The sequence below is a fragment of the Pelodiscus sinensis genome, chromosome 5, assembly GCF_049634645.1.
Source record: "Pelodiscus sinensis isolate JC-2024 chromosome 5, ASM4963464v1, whole genome shotgun sequence".
Classification (NCBI taxonomy): Eukaryota; Metazoa; Chordata; order Testudines; family Trionychidae; genus Pelodiscus; species Pelodiscus sinensis.
Genome location: NC_134715.1, coordinates 26295071 through 26316195, shown reverse-complemented (window position 1 = coordinate 26316195; position 21125 = coordinate 26295071). Strand labels below are relative to the sequence as shown.

General features: G+C 37.7%; 1 protein-coding gene across 2 annotated transcripts in view; it reads left to right on the top strand.

Moving 5' to 3' along the window:
- The window catches only part of LOC106731716 (CXXC-type zinc finger protein 4), a 26787-nt gene extending 5662 nt beyond the window's left edge, over window positions 1-21125 (top strand). The window contains exons 3-4 of one of the 2 annotated variants that reach the window (XM_075929685.1): window positions 1818-1838; window positions 18402-21125. In XM_075929685.1, the coding sequence (XP_075785800.1) occupies window positions 1818-1838; window positions 18402-18446 (66 nt within the window). In that variant the 3' untranslated portion in view covers window positions 18447-21125. The remainder of the gene's footprint in view (window positions 1-1817; window positions 1839-18401) is intronic. The other variant, XM_075929686.1, reaches the window with a different exon arrangement.

Here is a 21125-nt window from a genome sequence, read left to right as displayed (position 1 = left end):
CACGTCTGAAGGTGTTGGGAGGGGGGAAATGGTAGCTTAAGTACAGAGGAGTACAGTGTAAACTGGGTGACAGATTAAGATTTGCAGTCACAGAACATAGCAACACAGTGAGAATCTGCAACTTTCCAGTTTATATGTGTTTGTGGTTATTTTCTAAATCATTGGTTGCAGGAGTTTTCTCCAACAAGGTCTGAGATTAAACAAAAACAACCCTTCAGTTTGACAGCAAATAAATGAATACAGCCTTACTGATATTAATATTGCCGTTGACCTGAAGAAATTTTTGTTAAAATTTGGCCATCGTGATTTATTGTACTGAGTCCCATCAAAGTTCATTGCTTCTTGAAAGAGTGAACTATCCATGCTGAAAGTTTGATTATTAGCCTGTTTTCATTACATTTTCTTCAGCTGCTTTTTGTAAGTAATCCAGTAACACAGAAACTCAACAAATTATATGGATTTCTGGCAGGTACTAGATATCAGCTGTTAACTTTTGATTTCACTTACTGTTTTTGGTAAACAATATACTTCTGTTAATTTTTGTAGAAAGTTTTCAAAGAATGTTTATAATTACCCACTCTTCAAATAAACAGATAATGCTGAATTTTAATATTGATACACAATTTAAAGAGAAAAGATTACTTTTTTCCAATGGTACTTGTTCAGCGATGTTGAACTTTGTTATACCGCTTGGGCAAAACGTTCTTTTTCACTAGGCCAACAAACCGAGATGCCTTTGCGATTTATTATTTACGATAAATGATAGAACCTGATGGATTATTGATTTGTTCAGAAAGTGAGATATTTCTAAAGGAGATTAGTGTATATGTTAGCAGACCTTTGTATGAGTTCGTGTGCATTTCTGAACACATTTTTTTGCTCTTGACAAAGGTGTTCCATAGCCTTAAAAATTGTTCAGGCATGGTATGAGAATGCTATCCATTGAAATTATTTAACTGCTATGACTGGTAAAAAACTCATGGTTTTATTAGCCACATGTGTATTTTCATAACCACCTGCCTTCACTACTTTTCTTCATTCTCTCTCTCTCTCTCTCTCTCTCTCTCTCACTCTCACACACACACAAACACACATAGACATACATACACCTCTACTGCTATATTATGACTGGAAGGAAGCAGATTTCTCTCTCCAGCTGTAGAGATATCAGTAGACGTTCATTCTCCGTAGGTCATATCCAGTCACAAAGCATGTCACGGCATGTGACTAATATCCTTACAGGCATGTTATTTGTCAGTAGGAAAGGAAAAGTTCCTAAATTGGATAACTCTCTATTTTTGGTCATTTTTCGTCTTTTTTTCCTCTTCCTTTTTAATTAAATAATAAAGAACAACAGCATGACTGCCTCAAGCACATGTGCAGCAACACTGTTCTAGTTGTAAGGCAACCAGCTGGAAGCATGTCAGAGAGTGACAGGGCCTACATGACTGAACTGAAACAGCAGTAGTGGTTGCAGGTGGGTGAGAATAGTCTGCTTGCTGAACTGGCTTCTCAAGCTAGCTTGTCTTGTGGTCTTTGTAAATCAACAGATCTCCTTAGGTGAAACACTATGGCATGGGCAGACACCTTACTGAGATAATATAATACGAATCAAGGGTTCAAGTTCCATTTTATATAGATATGGAAATTGTGGTTGTCAGTTACATAGAAAATATAAAGGATGTTGTCTACAAAATATGGAAATGACTAAAGATTGAAAGCAAAACTGTGTAAAAAAAGTCAGTAAATTGGTGGAATCCACTGAATTCATTTCTCTTTTTTCCCCTTAAATCTGTTCTTGTCCTGGTGCAATGAAGGCATATGATGTAACTCTCCAGGTTAGTACACTGAGTTTAAGACAGATTCTCATTCATACTTTCAGATTACCTGACCTTTACATTTTTAATTAAATGCTTTATTTCTAGCCTTTTTTTAAATCTGCTTTTATTTTTTCATATTTTACTTATATTCATCTTACTTTAAAAGCAATCCTGTGCTGTAGGTATTTTTAACAGAACTTTATTCTTATTAAGTGATATTATGTATAATATTAATAAATGTATGACAATAAGATTGACATAATGTACCGCTCTGCATACTTGTGTATATATATGCACTGTTTATTTAGATTTACAGTGAATTTAAAGAGGTATAAACATTTTTTATCCAGAGAGATTACTTATTTTCTTCCCAATAGCACACATTTATATAACTCTTACTGTAAGTTGCAAAGACTAATATCCTAATCTTACTTTGCCCCTTTCTCTTTGAAGTCAGTAGGCCTCATTATGATTTCACTAGCTTCAGTTTAATGCTGGTGTAACTCCATTGATTTCAATTGTACCCGTCCTGATATATATCAGCATATCAAAATCAAGCACTAAACTACTCAACTGAGTAAAAGTGGAATTTGAGCCAAACATTAAATACCTTTCATACTTGGGTATAGTATTATAATATTCAGTGTAACTTACTTTATTTATACACAAAATGAATGTTAATTAATTTAAGTATTATTGAAAAAATAAACACATTTTCATTCAAAATAAATTTCTAATATTACAATTTAATATTAAGGGCCTCGTCCTATTCCTTTTGAACTCAGCGGGAGTTTTGAGATTGAATTAATTGGGTAAAGGATTGGGTCAATTGATTTCAATGGAAGCAGCATTTGACCCTGAAAATGTAGCAGCATATGGCATTGCCACTAGGGAAAAGGGGGATCTGTGGGCAACCTCAGCACTTTTGTTCCTTGTTTTGGTGGCAAATGTGAACATTGTTAAAGTAACAATATGGATAGCGGTCAATTAGTGGGGCCTCAGAGGAGGCATTTTTCCCTCATGTCTTTCTAGCTTTAAGTTACATACTGTGGAGGGAACCAATAGTATGAGGGAAAACTGGAAAATTGAGAGGGAACAGGTAGCTAATATGATCAGGGTCAGGAGGAAGCACAAGCTGCTGTCTGTGCTTAGTGATTAGCTCACTGTGTTTTGGTGTCGTGCCCAGCATTAATCATTAATTGTTACTATTATAGTTCTTATTTGTGCTAGCATAGTGCCCAGTTGCCCTAGTCTGGACCAGAACTTTACGATGCTAAAACAAAATGTTCCTTCCCCAAAGAGCTTACAATCTAAGCAACTGCATCAGTCTCTTCCAGGCTCTTTTTCAAGAATTTGGTTGTCAGCCATAAAGCCCTCACCTGTCTTGGGCTAGGTCTACACTAGATCTGGAAGCTTGGCTTAAGGTACACAACTCCAGCTACATAAAATATGTAGAATGCATAGCAGGAGTCGGTTAACTTAAGCTGAGCTTGGTGCTGTCCCCATAGTGGGAGGCCAATGGAAGCAAACACTCTCATCGGCTTCCCTTACTCCTTGCAAGAGCAAGAGTATTGGCTACCAGTGGGGATGCCTTCTGAGTTCGATTTAGCGGGTGTTAACTAGACTTGCCAAATTGAAATCCGGAAACTCAATCGAGGCAGTGTCGATCCTCCGCGGAGTGACGACAAGGTTTTGGCTTTACTTTTTACGGTTTCTTCCTTGTTGTTCAGTTGCATTCGACCACCATGCTCTTGTTTTTCCATCTCCACAATTAATTCTTAGGGGGAGTGGTAGAACATTCCTAATGGAAGGTTCTTGGCTCTTGAATTCACCACTTCTTGCAGTGTGCTAGAATCAGAATCTAGACATTTTATTTTATTGTTTCTTTGTTTTTTTTTAGCAGCATAGCAAGATGCATTTTTCTCTTGTTTTCTGCTGCTGCTTCTTAAATTGAGCATATAGCCAAGGAGGTATTTATCTTGTCAGTGGGTGCAGGAGACAGAGGCAGTTTTGCTGAAATTTTACAATAGCTTATTAAATTAATTTTTGTAGCATTCACCCAGATATTACAATGATGGGTGTGATAGACTGAATTAAATAATTAGTTCTTTTTGGCATCTGAGGTCCCATGATCGAAACAATATGCATCACAATGATGCCTGCTGCAGCTCCATAGTATGATCTGGAAGAGCTGCAGGCATCTTCACTCTGGCTGCTCAAAAATCTCATGGAAGCCATTTGCAGTTCTACACATGGGAGTGGGTCCTGGAAGGTGTGAAATGTCTTCATCTTTCAGTTAAGTCATGGGAGACCAGTAAACTGAGGGCCTTGGAGAAAGCATTCAGCATCTTGTCAGGTCAGGCTTAAAGTCCATTTACTGATCTACAAGGGCTTTTGGATCCTTAGAACAGTGGAGGAATTGGTAGCTTCTTTAAACAGGGATGGTATTTAATCTGTTTATTAAATTTAATATTTTCTTACGGTCTTTATTTAATTTTTAGAACTAAAAGCCAAACAAAAAATAGCGTACTCTTCAACACATTTATAAAATAAAATCCCAATATTTTAGTTCACCTTTCATGAAAGACATTCAAGGGGTACTGTTTATAAAATGCACTAGAATTTTGTGTTGTGTGAGACAGGAAAGAAAGGGTTGAATGCTTTTTAAAATGAAAGAAATCTAGCACCACCAAAACTAGGTAGTAATTTTAAGGAATCAGCTATCCAGCCAAACTTGGTTAAACTATTTTTTTTCTGCAAACTCTATTTTTCACTCAAAAATTATTTGTATTTACTAGTCATTGGTCTAATATTGTTCATCAGTAAAACACTTGAATAATCAGAGATAAATAAGTTATGACAGTTTTTGAATTTCTGTTGCATTTAAAATGTTCTAAACTAAAACACTGATGAGTCAGGATTATGGGTCAGGTTCAGCCCTGACTTATCATCTTGGAAACCCCATTTATTTTAATGAGTCTACACATTGTTTAAATCAAGGAATTTGATTCAGTGATCTTAAGGTATTATACCTTATATAAATACAATGGGTGAAATTTTGGACCCATTGAAGTTAATGGGAGTTTTGCCATTGACTTCAGTGAGGCTACGATTTAATCTAGCATTGTGACTGCATTTTTCCAGTTTTACACTAGTGCAGCTCTCCTGCAATCGGTGCATATTGATTTGGTGGGTTTGAACTGACTGATTCACAATTCATATGGTAAATGAGACCAAATATTTGTCTGACAGAAATAAATGTGAGATGTAACATGTTCAGAAGTGCCTAGGTGATTTAGAAACCAAATCCCCATTTCCTAAAGTGACTCCTAAGTTTGAAAATTGTATCTAGTGGTGTATTTGTCAAATGCTTGGATCATATAAATAATGACATTATCTGGGATTTGACCTGCTTACCAAGTAGTCTCATTTAAACCAATAGGACTACTTGTTTCAGTATGTTACAGTATGGTTTGTTCAGTGTGAGAGTTGCAGAATTAGGGCCTAAATATTTGCATTAATATTAAGTAATTATATTTTATTTTAATCAGCCAAATCCTCAAGTTCCCACTCAGTTTATATTTATTACTTAGTCTTCCAAATCTCTTTCAGAAGTCTGTGGGAGTTTTGCTTTAGGAAGGAATGAGTTAGGACTTCAGCTGTTGGTATACTATGAATAGCAAGCATGTGGTAATGCTTTTGAAATATATATATTTTTAAAAATCTGCCTTGGATAAAAGCCAATTTCTAATTGCTGTACCAAGTAATGTATTTGTTGTATAGTGACCATTAAGATACTGATATTGTAGTAATGCTAGGAACATAGAATTTCAGACCAAACTTAACAAAATACCAGTGAAAGAAAAGTTGGTACTTTGAATGTCTAGGTTGTTAGTTTAAGTTTGATGAGTAAAATATCTCTATGTTGGTAAATCTAGAATTCACATCTTTAAGTCTAATATATTACAGATCTGTTCCATCACTGGTTTGAATTTGAAATGGTCGTTGGATAGGACGTGATGCGAAGGGTTTAAGATGAAATTTTCAAAAGCATCTAAGTGACATAGGCTCCTAATGCCAAAGTCACTTTTTGAAAATGCTGCTAAGTCTCATAAGTGGTTCAATGGGACTTAGGAACTCCATTTTCAATAAAGCCTAAGTCACAAACTTTTGAAAATTTTTCCTATATGCAAAAATTATTTCTGAGGAATAGCATTCTCTGTTGTTGTAACCTAGATGTTTTGGGGGGTGGGGATTCAATTTAGCCTCTTGTTTCCTTAAATCTCTCCTTTGAGTGCTTAACCTTGAACAATAATGTTTTGAAACGCATACAGTTTAATTTGACACTATTCCGCTTTTGTAAACTCAAGCTACAGTGGCTTTTTTTTGATACATTTATATTTTTTGCAGGCATATCTTGTTCCATCACATGCAAACACCTGTCCTAAAATTGAATTATTCTGCAGGGTAATCTAAAGCCTTCCCCTATTCAGCATCATATGTTTTCTGTTGTTTATTGAGTTATGTTGCACCATACTTCAGATGCGACAGCTATTTAATAATGTTGAAGCCTTAGCTCTGCAGGGGCTAAAAAGATCCCAGCAGGCTTGTTAACTTCTACTCTCAAACATTATGGGAAGTATTTTCTCTTCCCAGGAACTCCTAGGTTTCCTCTTAATTTATTTTAAAACTGTAAAATCGATAGTATGTGTTAACCCTACTGGATTTTTGCAGTTCTCTAAAGTTTCACTGTTTCTTAATATTTAACCACGTGCTCAGATACTACAGTGATGAGTGCCATATTATAAAATCCTACAATACTGGACGTCCCCACTATAAGTTGCCCTGATATACATCCATTCCACATTAAAGTTGTTGACGCTTGTAGGAACTGATGCGTTATATAAGTCCTCCCATTCCCTGCTCTTAAGTCATGCAAAAAAAATTGCTCAAATAGAAGTCAGCAGTGGGAAAAAAATTCTCCGCTTTAATTTATTTCACTGTAAGTCCAAGTTTTTTGGAATGTATCTTGGACTTATAGTGAGAATGGCCTGTAGCTCAAGTCTAGGTCATACTGTGAGTCTTGTTCTTAAAGGGTAATAAACTCTTCCAAAACTTTCTTATTTAGGTATAATAGTGTTTCTTTTTTCCACTGTTACTGTTTTTACTGAGATTACTGAATTTTTAACATTTCAGAAACCTTCATTGTTTATTGTCTCAGGATAGTGTGCATTTCAACTCCATACTGACTTGCAGTGACTTACAATTTATGTTATGTAGTAATACTCAGTGTCATAAAACACTTTATTAAAAGTGCCATTTGTAAGGTAAGGAGAATGGAGAGGTTTTAAAGGGAGGAAATTATTCCATGGCTTAAAGAGTGGAGAAGAGAGAGAGATGGAAGAGGCAACACACTGATCTCAAGACAGTTACAGTGAATTGTACGGGAGGGCACAGTGGAGTTCAAAATAGGTAGTCAAAGGAGGGGGTGTAGATGAGGACAGATAGGTAGGATAGACACAGCTACAGAGAGTTCTCACAATCAACAGTTTTGATCTGGATTCAGTGCCAGTAGAACCCCACTAAAGATAGGAGTGACACAACCTTACTTTTTATAGGAAAATAGTAGCCTGCTGTATTCAGACCAGGAGAAAACTACTATAGTCAGAACAGGAATTGACAAAAGCAGGAGTAAATAATTTAGCATCAAGGTAAGGATGAATCCGTGCAGTGTTTCATAGCTGACGGTACAAAAATATACACATGATCAAAATATCAGGAAATATTATCGGTGGTTAGTATGATGCCTGACGTTGTAGAGCAAAGTACAGATCTGATTTAAGAAGGGGAGCAAAATTTTAAAGCATGATACAAACAGGACCTTTTATCAAAGAGAAGAACTACTGTGTTTGATGTATTCTGCAGTCAAACATTATGGTGAAGTGAGATGGAAAGTTGGTTATTATCTTCCAGGCTTTGATGGGGAGAGTGGCAGCCCAGAGACAACCAGGAGGAGACAGTGCTAGAGAGGATCCTGGTTTGAAGAAGGGCAAAACTACTGATAATACTGAAAGCTGCATTGAGCTACAATAGTGTAAGCAGAAAGAGGACTTTGTGGTTATGGGCAGAGAGTTTATCATCAACCATCTAAAGAGGCATGTTCTTAGAGATGGTGAAAGAGTTAAAAAAACAGATTGAAAGCGTTCAAAGAGTGCATGCTAAGAAAAATGTTTAAAGAGCTCAGAGGTTTTTTGCTTTCTCCATAACTTTGTTGAGAGAAAGGAAGGGAGTGAATAAGGAAGGGTAAAATGAGATCTTTTCTGGCGTATGGTGGTGGAGTGGCCTGCCACTTTCAGAGCCACAACAAAATCTCCAGTAGAATCAAAGGTAAACTATACTAATATAATATTGCAAAGGTGTGGGGAAGGTGGTGCCATATTTTCGGGGAGATCAACTCAGGAGCTGGTTTTGTTCACACAGACCACTGATGGGTTGTAATTGGAACAGCTGTGGCCATTAGCAGTGCTGTGGAAGGGGTGCCAGATTTCAGATGTAAAGGAAAAGGTGACTGAGGTAAAAGTAGTGATGGAGTGACACAACACTTATGTCATGTCTACACTACCCCTTAGGTTGCCCAGTGGTGTAAAAACAGACCCCTGAATGATAATAAGTTTCACTGGCATAAGTACTCATGTGTACAGAGCTATGTTAGCAGGAGATGCTTCTTTTGGTGGCTTTATCATGTTGATGGGAGAGCTCTCCTCAGGATAGAGCTGCTACAAGAACAATCTTACAGCTGCTGCATTGGTACAGCTGTTCCACTTTAAGCTCACTAGTGTAGACATAGCTTCTCAATTTCAAAAGAAAGACAGTAGCAAATACTACCTTGGTGCAGGAGTTTTGGAGTGAGAAGTTAGAATGAAGAGGGGATTTGTATTGGCAATGAATTCCCAGGATCCTGGATGATTGATAAGAGAAACTCCATCTTCATACACTAGTAGGGGTTTTTTAAGGTGTGAATTGGGCTTCCACATGGCCCAGTGGATAGTGAACTGAAATGTATTCAACTTATTTTCCATGCATTAAACTGAGTTAATGCCATGGAGATGATCTCGGTGCTAGGGAAGCATGTGGCATGGGAGGCTGTATAAGATCAGAAGAAGATAAACTGGTCAAGAGTTAAGGAAATGATGAAGTTGTAAGTTAATGACAAGCTCATAAGTGGGAGGAATGGAGATGATGCTAGCTTATGGAGGACTGAGATGATTCATTGAGTGGGGACTGTGTGGCCTGTGTGTTTTAGGTTATTACAGATAGCTGTAAGGTAAAGGAATGCAATTTTGAATTTGTGGAAGGAGCGATCATCCTGACGCAGCATAGCCTGAGAAGAAAAAGGGGAGCTGGAAGTGGATTATGTTGAAGCTTTGATCTGAGTGGATGACAGTGACAAAGGAAAAATGTTTTGGGGAGGAAAAAAGAGGCAAAAAATGCATGGAGGAGTCATTAATATGAATAGTAAACTCACTAGTGATTGAGAGGTGGGGATCTCATGGACAGAAGGGATTGGTAATGAAATTTGAAACCTGCCCCCAGTAAGTGATCAGTTCATCCCAGTCCAGGATGGTGAGGACTATAAACTCTAACACTCCTTGGTTGTTTGGTGACCTATGTACAATGAATTGGAGGTGTTAATCCCGTAAGTGTGGCCACCTTGCAAAATCATCCAAGTTGAATGTTAATTATCATTGGGGTGGTCTCAGAAGAGAGGCCAAGGACTGAATAGCCTGGGAAACAACCTTTTAACCTCTATAGGTGATCCTTCCAGTTGAGGAATTTGAGTTAAGTACTGTAGGGAAGACTGTGCTTCTGCTCTTCCTGCTGGACCTAATTTGTGTATATGTGGTGTTCACCAGACTTCTCCACTGTCCATTCGGCATCTTTAACATTGATTAAAAACAACTGCTGTCTCCCATAAATTGAAGATGTCACTACTAATTACTAGAGCTGCTTGACATTTTTTGACAGTTTTGCCACAAATAAGGAAACCTTTTATGTGACCATTTTTTGACTAACTCTGCTTGTTGCACAGTATGAGGAATCCTAATGGATTAATTGGCCATGATGTCCTATTGATTAGATCATTTTAGGTTCAGTGGTGTGGGAAGGAGGATTAAGAGTTGCTCAAAGGCAGTTATAGTTATTGAGATAGGTCTGGAGAAGGGAGATTTATATTTAGATCTTGTGATGACAAACCATGGTTCATCTATGTCTTGAATTGCGGTTTCTTAGAAAAAAGATAACCTAGAGGACATTAAAGAGATGTCAGAGCTTGAGTGCTAAGTCATGTTTCAGAGGATGATGTACCAACAGGGATTTCTTATTAATGGATTGAATGTTAACAAGAATGCCTGCATGGGGGGAGGGGTGGGAGTGCTAAGTGATAGAGACTGATGGCTGGTGTTCATAGGGATTAAATTACAATAGTGGCAGACTGTGTGTGTGTGGAGGGAAAAGGGAGTTTTTAGCTGTTAATTCATAGCAGAGCAGAATGAGAAGAAAAAGCAAGACAGATTTTTGAAGCGAACAGGGACAGAGCTGAAACTGGTTGACAAATGGTTTTGGTTTTTAGTACTTTTGCAGTGTAATTTCTTGATATTTATATTATGTTGTTGTGAAATAGCCAAATGCAGTGTTTAGGATTACTATAAGGTCAATAAATTGGATGGTGCCATATTTTAATTTGAATGGTGATTCTGAAAGTAATAATTCATATCTCCTCTGGTCAGATCAACATTTTTTCTAGCTGATGAGTAGCTCTCTTTACTACAGTGATTCTATATGTCCCTTCCCTTTCCCTGAAAAAAAGCAAATAGGTTGTCAGAGGCCCGTCAGAACAAACAAGAAACAATTCCTGATCCCAATTGAGGTCTTTGGGCATTATTTATTAAATAATCATTAATAATGGAGCTGTCATAAGCCGTTTAGAAGCTGCCTTCTGCATCTGATCAGCTCTGTCCTTAGCTTCAGGTATAGATGAAAAGCCACAGGAATTTTTAAAAATTAAATGACATTCCACTGATGTTAATTTCTTCTGATTCACCTTTGACAGAAAGCTGTTAATTAAGGGCAGGATTGTGGTTGCACAGTAACACAAAGGCAAGCAAGATCCTCACCACGATCTGGCACCGCCTTTCCAGATTGTTGCTCGGAGTGTAAAGGCAATGGGGAAAGCAGGATTTACAAGCGTGCTACTCCCCCTCATGAGCAGATGGGTGGAGAAGACACAGAGCTGTGACTCCATCCCTAAGTTTTTTGGCCAGCAGAGCTGAACTGGCAGAAGAGGGATTGTTCTAGAAAGTGACCGTAGCAAATTATTTCCCAGCTCAGAAGAAGAAGGGTTAAACCGTTTCTTTCCAAGGCTCTTCCTGCATCTTGGAGTGACACATGTACGTGCCTAGTCTTCAAATAAGCTCATTTTAAAGGCACAATCTAGGTTTTGGGATTTAGGGCCAGATTGTGGAGCACCTACTGATGTTGGGGAGATCTTACTTATGTGAGTAGTCTCCTTGAAAGCCAATAAGAGTACTCATAAAAGTAGATGCTCATCAACATGATTAGGAACTCCATTATATTAATATTTCACAGCTGATATCTTTCTCAGCATTAGTTCTGATCCCATGCAACCAGTTACTGATCTGTATTTATTAAGTGTTTTCCACGATGATACTGCACACTGATATTTTCTGAAATGTTAAAATTCTTTCCCCATTTCCCAAAATTTAATCTCATGCTTTTTAAAGATGCTTCTAATTAAATTCAAGGAAAAGCAAGCTAATATAGGGAACAAATAATGAAGATAAAGACTATGTCCTGTCATGCTTACTTCCACTCAGAAGTATCTACTGCATGTATTTATTTCAATTGGGACTACTTTGGAATACTACTGACAGTGAGTTCGAGTGAAGAATTCTGGCCCTGTAAGGACAGATCTTTAGTTCTGTAATTATCAGCCAGTTCTGATACCTTGAGTTGTACTTCACGTGTCAAATAGCCCCTTAAAATCTCTGGGACTGTTTGCTAAGTGAGGTACAGAAAATGAATTGGAGTATAAGAACCTGGTCCAGAATCAGTGATTTAGTTTTTATTTCTATGTCATATCCAGTGTAGTGGTTTACTTTTTTAGCTGTATGAACTTGGTGGCAGAGAAAGTCAAATGAATTTCCTGATCTGGTCTGTTCTAAATCTGGTTTGTGTCAAATACAGCATGGAAGATGTGCAGTGTAAGTGGAAAAATGACTACGAGTAAAAAAAAAAATGCCTGTCCCCTCAAAATAAATAAAACTGACTTTTAACATAAATGTTAAATGTCATCCCTGGTATGAAGAAACACAGGACTGAGGCTCTGGTATGGCAAGAGATCTTTTCACTCAGATGAATAAAACAAGCTCACTATTTGTCCTAGAGTCTGTTACACTGTGGTATAATTTATAAATAATAGAAAGATAGAGTCTCTGGGTGGAAGATAGCAGAATCCAGCAGATCCTGGCAGAGGTGGAGAATGACTGCTCCAGGGTATGCTTCCATCTTTGTCCAGATCCTGAGAAAGCTCTTCTGTGGGGTAAGAGCACCATGGGATTTTGTGGGGGCGATGCCAGGGTTGGAAGGTGATGAGTAGCTCTCTGTGGAACCAACCCTCCCCCTCTCCCTCTGTTAGTGGATATTCATGCCTAAGTTGTATTCATGCCTGCCTGAGACACAATAACTTGTATTTGTGCTGGCACAGCTAGCTTGTTCAATGGCAGCATACCTCAGCAAGATCCATCAGGAGGGTTGGGAGCAAGGCAGAGAAGTAGCTTGAAAAAGCAGCTTGTGCTTTAGACAGTAGTTTCAGGGCTATGTAGATTTCCAGGGTATGAAAGGTTAGGAGTTTACACACTCTATGACCCTCCAAACTCTCTAGCCTGAGGGAGAATTTCAGGAAAACTCTTGAATTGAATCTTGCATTTATTAGGTACCTCAAAGCCATTCTGATATGTGTAAGTATATTCATGGGAGGAACAAACTGTCTGCAGAGAAGGTGCAGATAGGGACATCCTACCACATATGCATAGCATAGCTTGACTCTGTGTCAGCTTCACCTTGTCACTTTGAAGAGGACATTGAAGTATATAGAGTAGGAGGTTATGAGCCGCAACCCCCTGCAGAAAGTACAACGGTTGTAGCCTGCACAAGAGTTATGCCCTGCATCCTCCCCTTGGTTTGGGGAATTATTTCTTCTTCCTAATCCTTGCATAGTTTCCGGCACGAAGGTAATCTATCTGGCTTTGTGTGAGGCAAAGAAGAAATTTCATACCTACCTTGTCCCTGCTCTTCCAGGAGCTGCTTCAAGAAAAGTAGCATGTGGAGGAAGGCAAGCATGGTGGGAAAGTGTGTGTGTTTGGGAGGATACAGCCTTAAATATATTCCTGTGAGTAGCAGCCATCTCTAAGTAGCCTTAAAAGAGGAAGCTCAGGTAAAATGGAGCCTCCATTAGCTTGCAGGTAAAATGTTTGGCTTAGTGGAATGGGAAAGGAGGATTCCACATGCCTGGTCTCCTCTAATGTTCTTCTGTTTTCTGACTGCTTCATGGATTTTTTAGAGTTTATTAGTCTTCTAATTAACTAAAGTTGTGCTGTTATTATACATAAGGGCTGTGTCTACATTGGCACCCCTTTCCGGAAAAGGGATGCTAATGAGACCAGTCGGAATTGCAAATGCCGTGGGGGATTAAATACCCCCCGCGGCATTTGCATGAACATGGCTGCTGCTTTTTTCCGACTCGGGGTTTTGCCGGAGAAAAGCACCAGTCTAGACGGGATCTTGCGGAAATAAGCCCTTTTCCGGAAGATCCCTTATTCCTACTTTCAAGGGAATAAGGAATCTTCCGGAAAAGGGCTTGTTTTCCGCAAGATCCCGTCTAGACTGGCACTTTTCTCCGGCAAAAGCCCGAGCCGGAAAAAAGCGGCAGCCATGTTCATGCAAATGCCGTGGGGGGTATTTAAATCCCCCGCGGAATTTGCAATTCCGAAGTGTCTCATTAGCATCCCATTTACGGAAAAGGGTGCCAGTGTAGACACAGCCAAGAAGTCTACTCAGATAGTTATTCAGTCAATAGTAACTGGTAGCCAGCACTGGATTCTGGGCTGGTTATTGATGCAAAATGTAACATGCTGGAATTGTGGAGCATCTACCCTGGGCCTTGAAGACTAGCTTCCTCTTCTCCTTCCAGCCACATTCACAATTGCATACGTCTCACTGGACAAAATTGTGCCATTTTTACCAGTGATCCAAGTTCAGAACTGCTTTTGTGACTTGGGACTTTCTGGATACGTCTACACCGCAACGCTATTTCAGGATACCAGAGGAATAGTTATCCCGCGTCTTCACAGCAAGCCTTTTATTTTGGGCTCGCTATTCTGATATCCCTGTAAACCTCATTCTACGAGGAGTAAGGGACATTTTGGAATAGCACTTTATTTCAAAATTTGGCGCTGTGTAGACAGTACCCAATGATTAAATAAGCTATTTTGAAATAGCATCGAAATAAGATAACAATTTGTGTAGCTTGTATGGCAACTCTTATTTCAAGTCATGGTGCACTGTAGACGCATCCTTAGGAAGGGAATGTCCTTCTTGGAGACACACTTCTTTCCCAAACTCCCCAGCACACAAAGCTCTGTGCAGAATGGTCAAGCCTGCTTTTTTCTATGCAGCTGTCTCACTGCACAACTTGGTTTGGGGTCAGGAGAGGACCTAAGGGCCCTCCTGTTCCACTTATGATACCTGTGCCTTTGGGGCATATTGAGTGAATAGTCAGTTTTCCAAGTTCAGGGACTGTTAACTGTGATAGGCCTTTGCACAGGCCATAATGGTGAGAGAAACAGCTTCTTGTGTATGTGTGTCCCAAGCCTCCCATGGTCTGGCATGTTTATTTTACTCGGACTAGTCATGTCAGTATGTAGTGTTCAACATGAATAAGGGATTCAGAAAACTGGCCTGCAAGTAGGTGGGTGTGTGTAAAAGCCCAGATTTGAATTTGCTACTGTATATAAAGGGTTTTCCTTTGAAATTTACAAATACTCAGGTCATAACTATGTACCCTTCTCAGATACATTTCTTTTTTTTTATTTCCCTATGCTGCCACAAAACTGTTTCCCTAATGTACTATATAAAATAATAAAATATATGTGATCTAGCATCTGCAAAGACTGGTACAGCAGCACTGTGTTAGAGCTGCAGCCACAGCAGCGGTGTATATAGAATACATTTTTAAACGTCTGAATTCTTATGCCAAAAGAGTAGCTGAGTTCCAGTTAAAATAGAGCCTGTAGTGAAGAATTTAAAGAGTTTGTAATTTCAGTACATTTTACTATTTTGCTGTATTGGAAGGGTGTGTATTTGTGTATTTGTATAAAGGACCTGGTCTTACTAAAGTTAATGAGCATTTTTGCCCATGGGAACAGATGCAGACCCAATATTTATAATTTAAAAAATATTATTTTGGTGTGTGTTTGTTTAAAGGGATTTGATTGTGTTTCTTTTATCTTAAAGCCAAAAATGTAATTCTCTAGGCTGTTTGTGTGAAGCTGACTTCAAAAATGCAATTAAAATATAATATTTCAAATGTTTGAGCTACTTCTTTTACTTACATAGAAAATACCTTTGTTAGTTAAAGCTGACCAAAAGAAAAACAGAATAGAAAGTTTTAAGCTTGAAGGTCATTTCATATCAGGTTTATTTTGAGATAAATTATCTGCAACAGTATGCTTTGTAGCATTACCTGTTAGGAGAAGCTGGGGCTGCAGGTTTTTAAGTTCCCTCCTGGGAAGGAAGCTGCTGTACTTGCACCTGCATGATCAGTGAAGACTGCCTTCAACAGTGCTGATCAACTCCAATTCTATTCCTTACTTCCCCTCCCCCTAACTTCCAGGGGAATCTGTCTTTCCTGTCACTCAGGATAATGATTCCCTGCAAGCATAACCGAGATTCAGAAACTCACTGTAATCTCATCAAGAGTTTGATTCCCCAGCTGGGACTCTTGAATTTATACAACCAGAAGGTAGATGGTCATTGCACTTAAGCTTATGGATTGGTGTGCTGAGCCACCAGACTGGCTGAAAGATCTCTTTTCTCCTAAATATAGCCTTGTCCATTGTGAGGGTAAAAATCAAAGAATTTCGTCCCATAAATTGGGTTTGACCTAATTTGATCCATCTTGTCAATCCTTGTTTTTTGTTTGCTTTTGCTTTTTGCATGGTTTAATAATTAAAAATAGTCACAGCTGATTCCCAAGTCAGTGGCTAGTGCAATACATTTTAATTATACTATATGTTTAATTAAAATTTCCTGTGCTGATACAAAAGACCTTATCTTGTAGTTGTTTCTGAAGCACTGATATTAAACAGCAGCTTTGCCCTTCAGAAATATTATTCTGTGTGTTTAAAGGTCTGATTGACCTTTTAATCAGACGCTGCACCTTTACTTCCAGCTGATACGACAATGTCTGACAGAGTAACTCAACTTGATGCTGCAAGAAAGTAAATAAAGACTAGCTCAAACCCAGATATAAAAAAGTATTCATAGTAGAATACTTAAATGTTGCTTTCAAAGACAATATGTAAGTGTGATACTTATATGTGATTAGCCCATTCCTCTGAGGTTGATTTAGACATGCAATTGCTTGCTATTGTTCTAAACTCAAGCTTCTTTTATAGTCAACTTCTTTATAAATTATAAATTATATTAGCAGCAGCCATCTTACAAGTACACAGAACTCTGTGGATGGTCTAGCAAGCATATCATCTCTCTTCAGTATACTTTTGAAGGAAGCTGTGCTTAGCTTTGTTATTACAGGTACATACCCTAGAACTGAGTATGTGTGATAGAGAAAAACAGCAATTGTTATAGGGGACATAATCAATACCTATTTTGGCACATACTAACAAAGAACACTTGAATATTCAGAGCATATTTATACAATAACCAAACTCATTTTTGGAAGCAAATTTTTCAGATGATTTATTAAAACTTTAACTTTCATAGACAGAAATAAGATATTGAATAATTTAGATTTCTGATTACACAGCAAAAATTCTTTCCTCTCTGATATTTATGTGGGAATGAATGATAAAGATAAAACAAGAAGAACTCTGCTTCCGTTTTATTCCCTTGCCATATTTATTCAACTGATTTAATTTTAAGTATTTCTACAAGGCGGCCTGCAGACTGTTTGAGCCTGGTTATTATAATTGATTACTTTTGTGGTATGAAATGTTTGCCGTGGTAATTATCAGTTTTGTGGAACTTTGAAAAGATGCCTTAACTGAGATGACTGATTAGCGGTGCCTGTAGTGCTGCATCCACTAAATTTTCTGGGTGCATGATTTATTAGCTGTATTTTGTAATGGAAACATTTTATTTTGTAAAAGGGCTCCATTAAAAATATAACTTAAAGACTTCTTCTTTTCAGTGGCATTCTTTAACTAAAGCATCAACATAGTCTTCAAGAATTATTTCAACACAAAGGCATTCATTATAGTATGAATAGAAATGGACCCCATGGTCCAGTCTTTTGGGATGCTCTGTACCACCAACCCATAGTGAATTCAGAGAGAATTGAGGGCACATAGTACCTCACAGAAACACTCAGAATTTTGCAAGAACAAGGCTTAAGTTATACTTTATACATTTATAACTGTAGGTTATACTTTATGGCTGTTAATGATAGGTCAGTGTTTTCAAACTTGGGTGCAAAAGCTGGGTGTTCAGGGGCTGATTAAGGCATTTAGAAGAGAGTGGTGTAGTTTTCAGAAGTACTGACTGCTTGTCTGCAGTGGGAGTTGTGGGTAAGCAGAACCTCAGGGAAGTAAGCCATGTTTATTTAAAGCAGAGATCCAGGAAAGCATTTCTGCATGTGCTCAACTTTAAGCAAGTCACTCTTCTTGTTGAAGGCATTTGTACCATTTACATGCTTACAGGTCCAGTTCTAGTGATTTTCTGGAATAGAACCTAAGTGCTAAAATCTAGAATAAGACTGCCAACTTGAGGTTTGAAAATGTTGCCCTATTCTCCCAAGACATTAGCACAGGTGCATCATTTCACAGTGCACATTACGATTGTCTTCATTATTCTTGCATTAAAAGTAATGTCTTGCTAAAGTGTGCATCTACAAAGCCCCCCCATCATAAGCATACATCCAATAAGTCAGCAGTCAAAAACCTTTTCAAAATGGTAGGGTTATTCTATGACTACTGTCCATTTTTCCTGCTATACATTCTAGATTTTTATAATTATGTTTTAATTTCCATTATTGTTTAATTAATAAGGAAATAGTACAAAGTGTGTGTGTATGTATAAAATCCTGAAATGGCACATTCTCAGAGGAAGGATGTTTCTATTAATTGTTGAGTTATATGAGGCATCATATTATAGCTAGATAAATACAAATATGGCTGAAATATAAAGAAAAAACAAGAAGAAATCTTATTTATTAATATCTCATAAAAAAGCTTAACTTGTTTTCTTGCTTTTTTTTTTTTATAGAGAACACCTGTTCCCAGCGCTGAAGCATTCCGATGGTTCTTTTAAGCAGTAGTTTATCTTATTTTCAAGACAGTCCGAAGTGAATGGCAAGCTAAAGTCTTGTTTTAAGAAACTGCTTAGTCCACCATTGAAGAATATACTCAGATACTATTTTCATTTATGTATAGGGGTTTCCTCAAAAACAAAACATAAACAATCTGGGAGGCTGGAGAATTGACCAGTTTATTCACATTCAGTACACTGAATCTTTATTTGATGTAATTTAGCTATACTAGTGAAGTTGTTGTCTATTTTTAAAGTGGCTGTAAAAAAAAGTTTGGGTAAACCCCTGCTATAAAATCATGTATCTTTGAAAAGTAACATATCTATACTTCATTTTCAAATATATGTGTTTCAGTACTGTAAACTGTACAGATAGCAGCTTGTATTTTGTGTGTTTAGACACAAGGAGACAATCATGTCTGAGCATCTATGGAGATTAACAGTTTGTACACAACAGTGTGGTTCTGCAAGTTAAATCTGGAGCAATAAATTCTAGCTTTAAATATTATTTTGCTGATTATTTAGCAGCAGCACTGTTTTACCATGCATCCTTCCATAGAGACTTGATGCCAAGTTTTATAAGATTAAAGGATTATGATACATCTAGCAATTACCTTCAGTTATATTGTTGTAAGAGGGGAAGACATAAGATCTAAAATCAGTCTTTTTGAGCACTATTTTAGAGTAGTGATTGTGCACTTGCGTTACTTCCAAAAGAGCTTTACAGAAAGTTATCCCTCCAAAGTAACACACCGTAGTTGACTTGCTTTTGACTGTACTGTAAGGTGAAATGCGCAGCATAGATGGACATGTGAACATGAGGAGTGAATAATTTATATATAGCGTGTTCTAGCATACACAATGAAAAGAGTACAATATCTGAGAAAAATCTTATCACTCAATGTATTTACCTTCCCACAAAGAGTTGCTATGTAGGTTTTTCAATAGATGGAATTAAAATTTTATAAAATATATGAAAATATTTTCGCTCCATGTGCAACATTTAGTGATTAGAGTTGTTTATAAAATTTAGACAGGCTTGGATCTCTCCTGCAGTTGTGCAGGCCATCAGAGCCTGGGTATTTTTTAAATATATAAGAAAACCCCACATTTTTTAAAGAGTAACTATTTGTCCCCGTGCATCTTTCTTTATCCACTGATCTTGGCCTTGCTGAATCACTGGTGGTCCTTTGGGCTCCCAGTGAAATGCTTTACCATTCTTTCTCCTGTTTAGGTATACAGAACATTTACTCAAAAGGGCAGAGCTTGGAGTTACATAACTCAGATGTAATACAAGGATATGAAGCATACTGAGCTTACGTACACTTCATACAGATTACCTCATCACCTATTTATAGCTCAGCTTTGTTTTCACTCATATGAAAAGGCCGTCCTACGCAAGTAAGAGAATGCTGCTCCACCATGTATTGAATGTGTTTGTTTCTTGTATACATGATAGAACGATAAATGCTGGTAGCCTTGCAGAACAGAACAGGCTAAGGATGCAGTGCGTGTGCCAATAGCATAGCATATCAGCACTTTCTCCATTATCTGCTAGTTGTTGCACACTGTTGGCACATGATCACCCTCACTTGCTTGATGAATCCTGGGGAGTTAGAGAAGCAGCAGAGAGTGCAACTGTGGAGAGTCAGAGCTCTGGGAGAGCCTGAGGACTGAGGAACCATGGCAATGGTCAAGAAAACTAAGAGTAGTGGATGGCAGAAGAATCCTAGAATTGTCTGTGAAGAATCAAGGCTCAGTAGTATGAGGGGCTGGACAAGAGCCTTCAGAAGGCTGGTGTGTTGGGCTGGAGGAGTTAGCATGTGCATTCTAACCATTAGGGCTGACACCTACATCCCGGGTTCTGTGTAGCATGACATCTTATATGTAATTTCAGAAAATAAATGCTATCTTTCATGTGCTCCCAACATGGGCCCCCTCTTATAGTTTATAAAAGATCATTAATTACATAATCATAAAATAAGCTTTATATTCATTTACTTGGCAGCTTTGTACCTGATGTTATTTCATTTAGGACTTTCTGATTAAGACCTCTGTTACTGCTGACCAATGAGAGCTACATAAGGTCTTCTTTACCAAATTAATTGATTTAAAAACTGAAGACTTATTTGCACATCTGGCTGGTGAGCTTGCCTTGTTTTTTTGGGAAAATAGTGATTGCTCTGACAGAAGTAGAGATAAAATTCAGTTGAGGCTACATTAGGTGTACAAAGATACTGATAGCAATGTACTTAATTGTCTAATACCCTAATGTTGCATGTCTTGATGTGGTTTTTTTTTTGTTTGTTTTCTTGTTTTGTTTTCAAGAACTGATGGATCTGTATATGTAATTGTGGTGTTTTACATGTTAATTCAAAATTAAGAAAAGCAAACAAACCCGTTAATTTTTAAAATTGAATAAGGATTGTGTTTCTTTTATTCCCACTTTTTGTGTGTGTGTGTTAATGGACACTGTTTCTTTACATCACAAAGTTTTTATATTTCGGTAAAAATATTTATATGATGTAGTGCATAGAGAGAATTTTGTTTTTTGATGTTTCAAGAAGGAATTCCCTATTCTGTCCTCTCGCTTTCTCTCTCCTATATATGGTTTTTACATATTTATAAATCAGATTGTCAAGTTCTAATCCTAAAATGCTCTACAATATAAATTTTTGATTC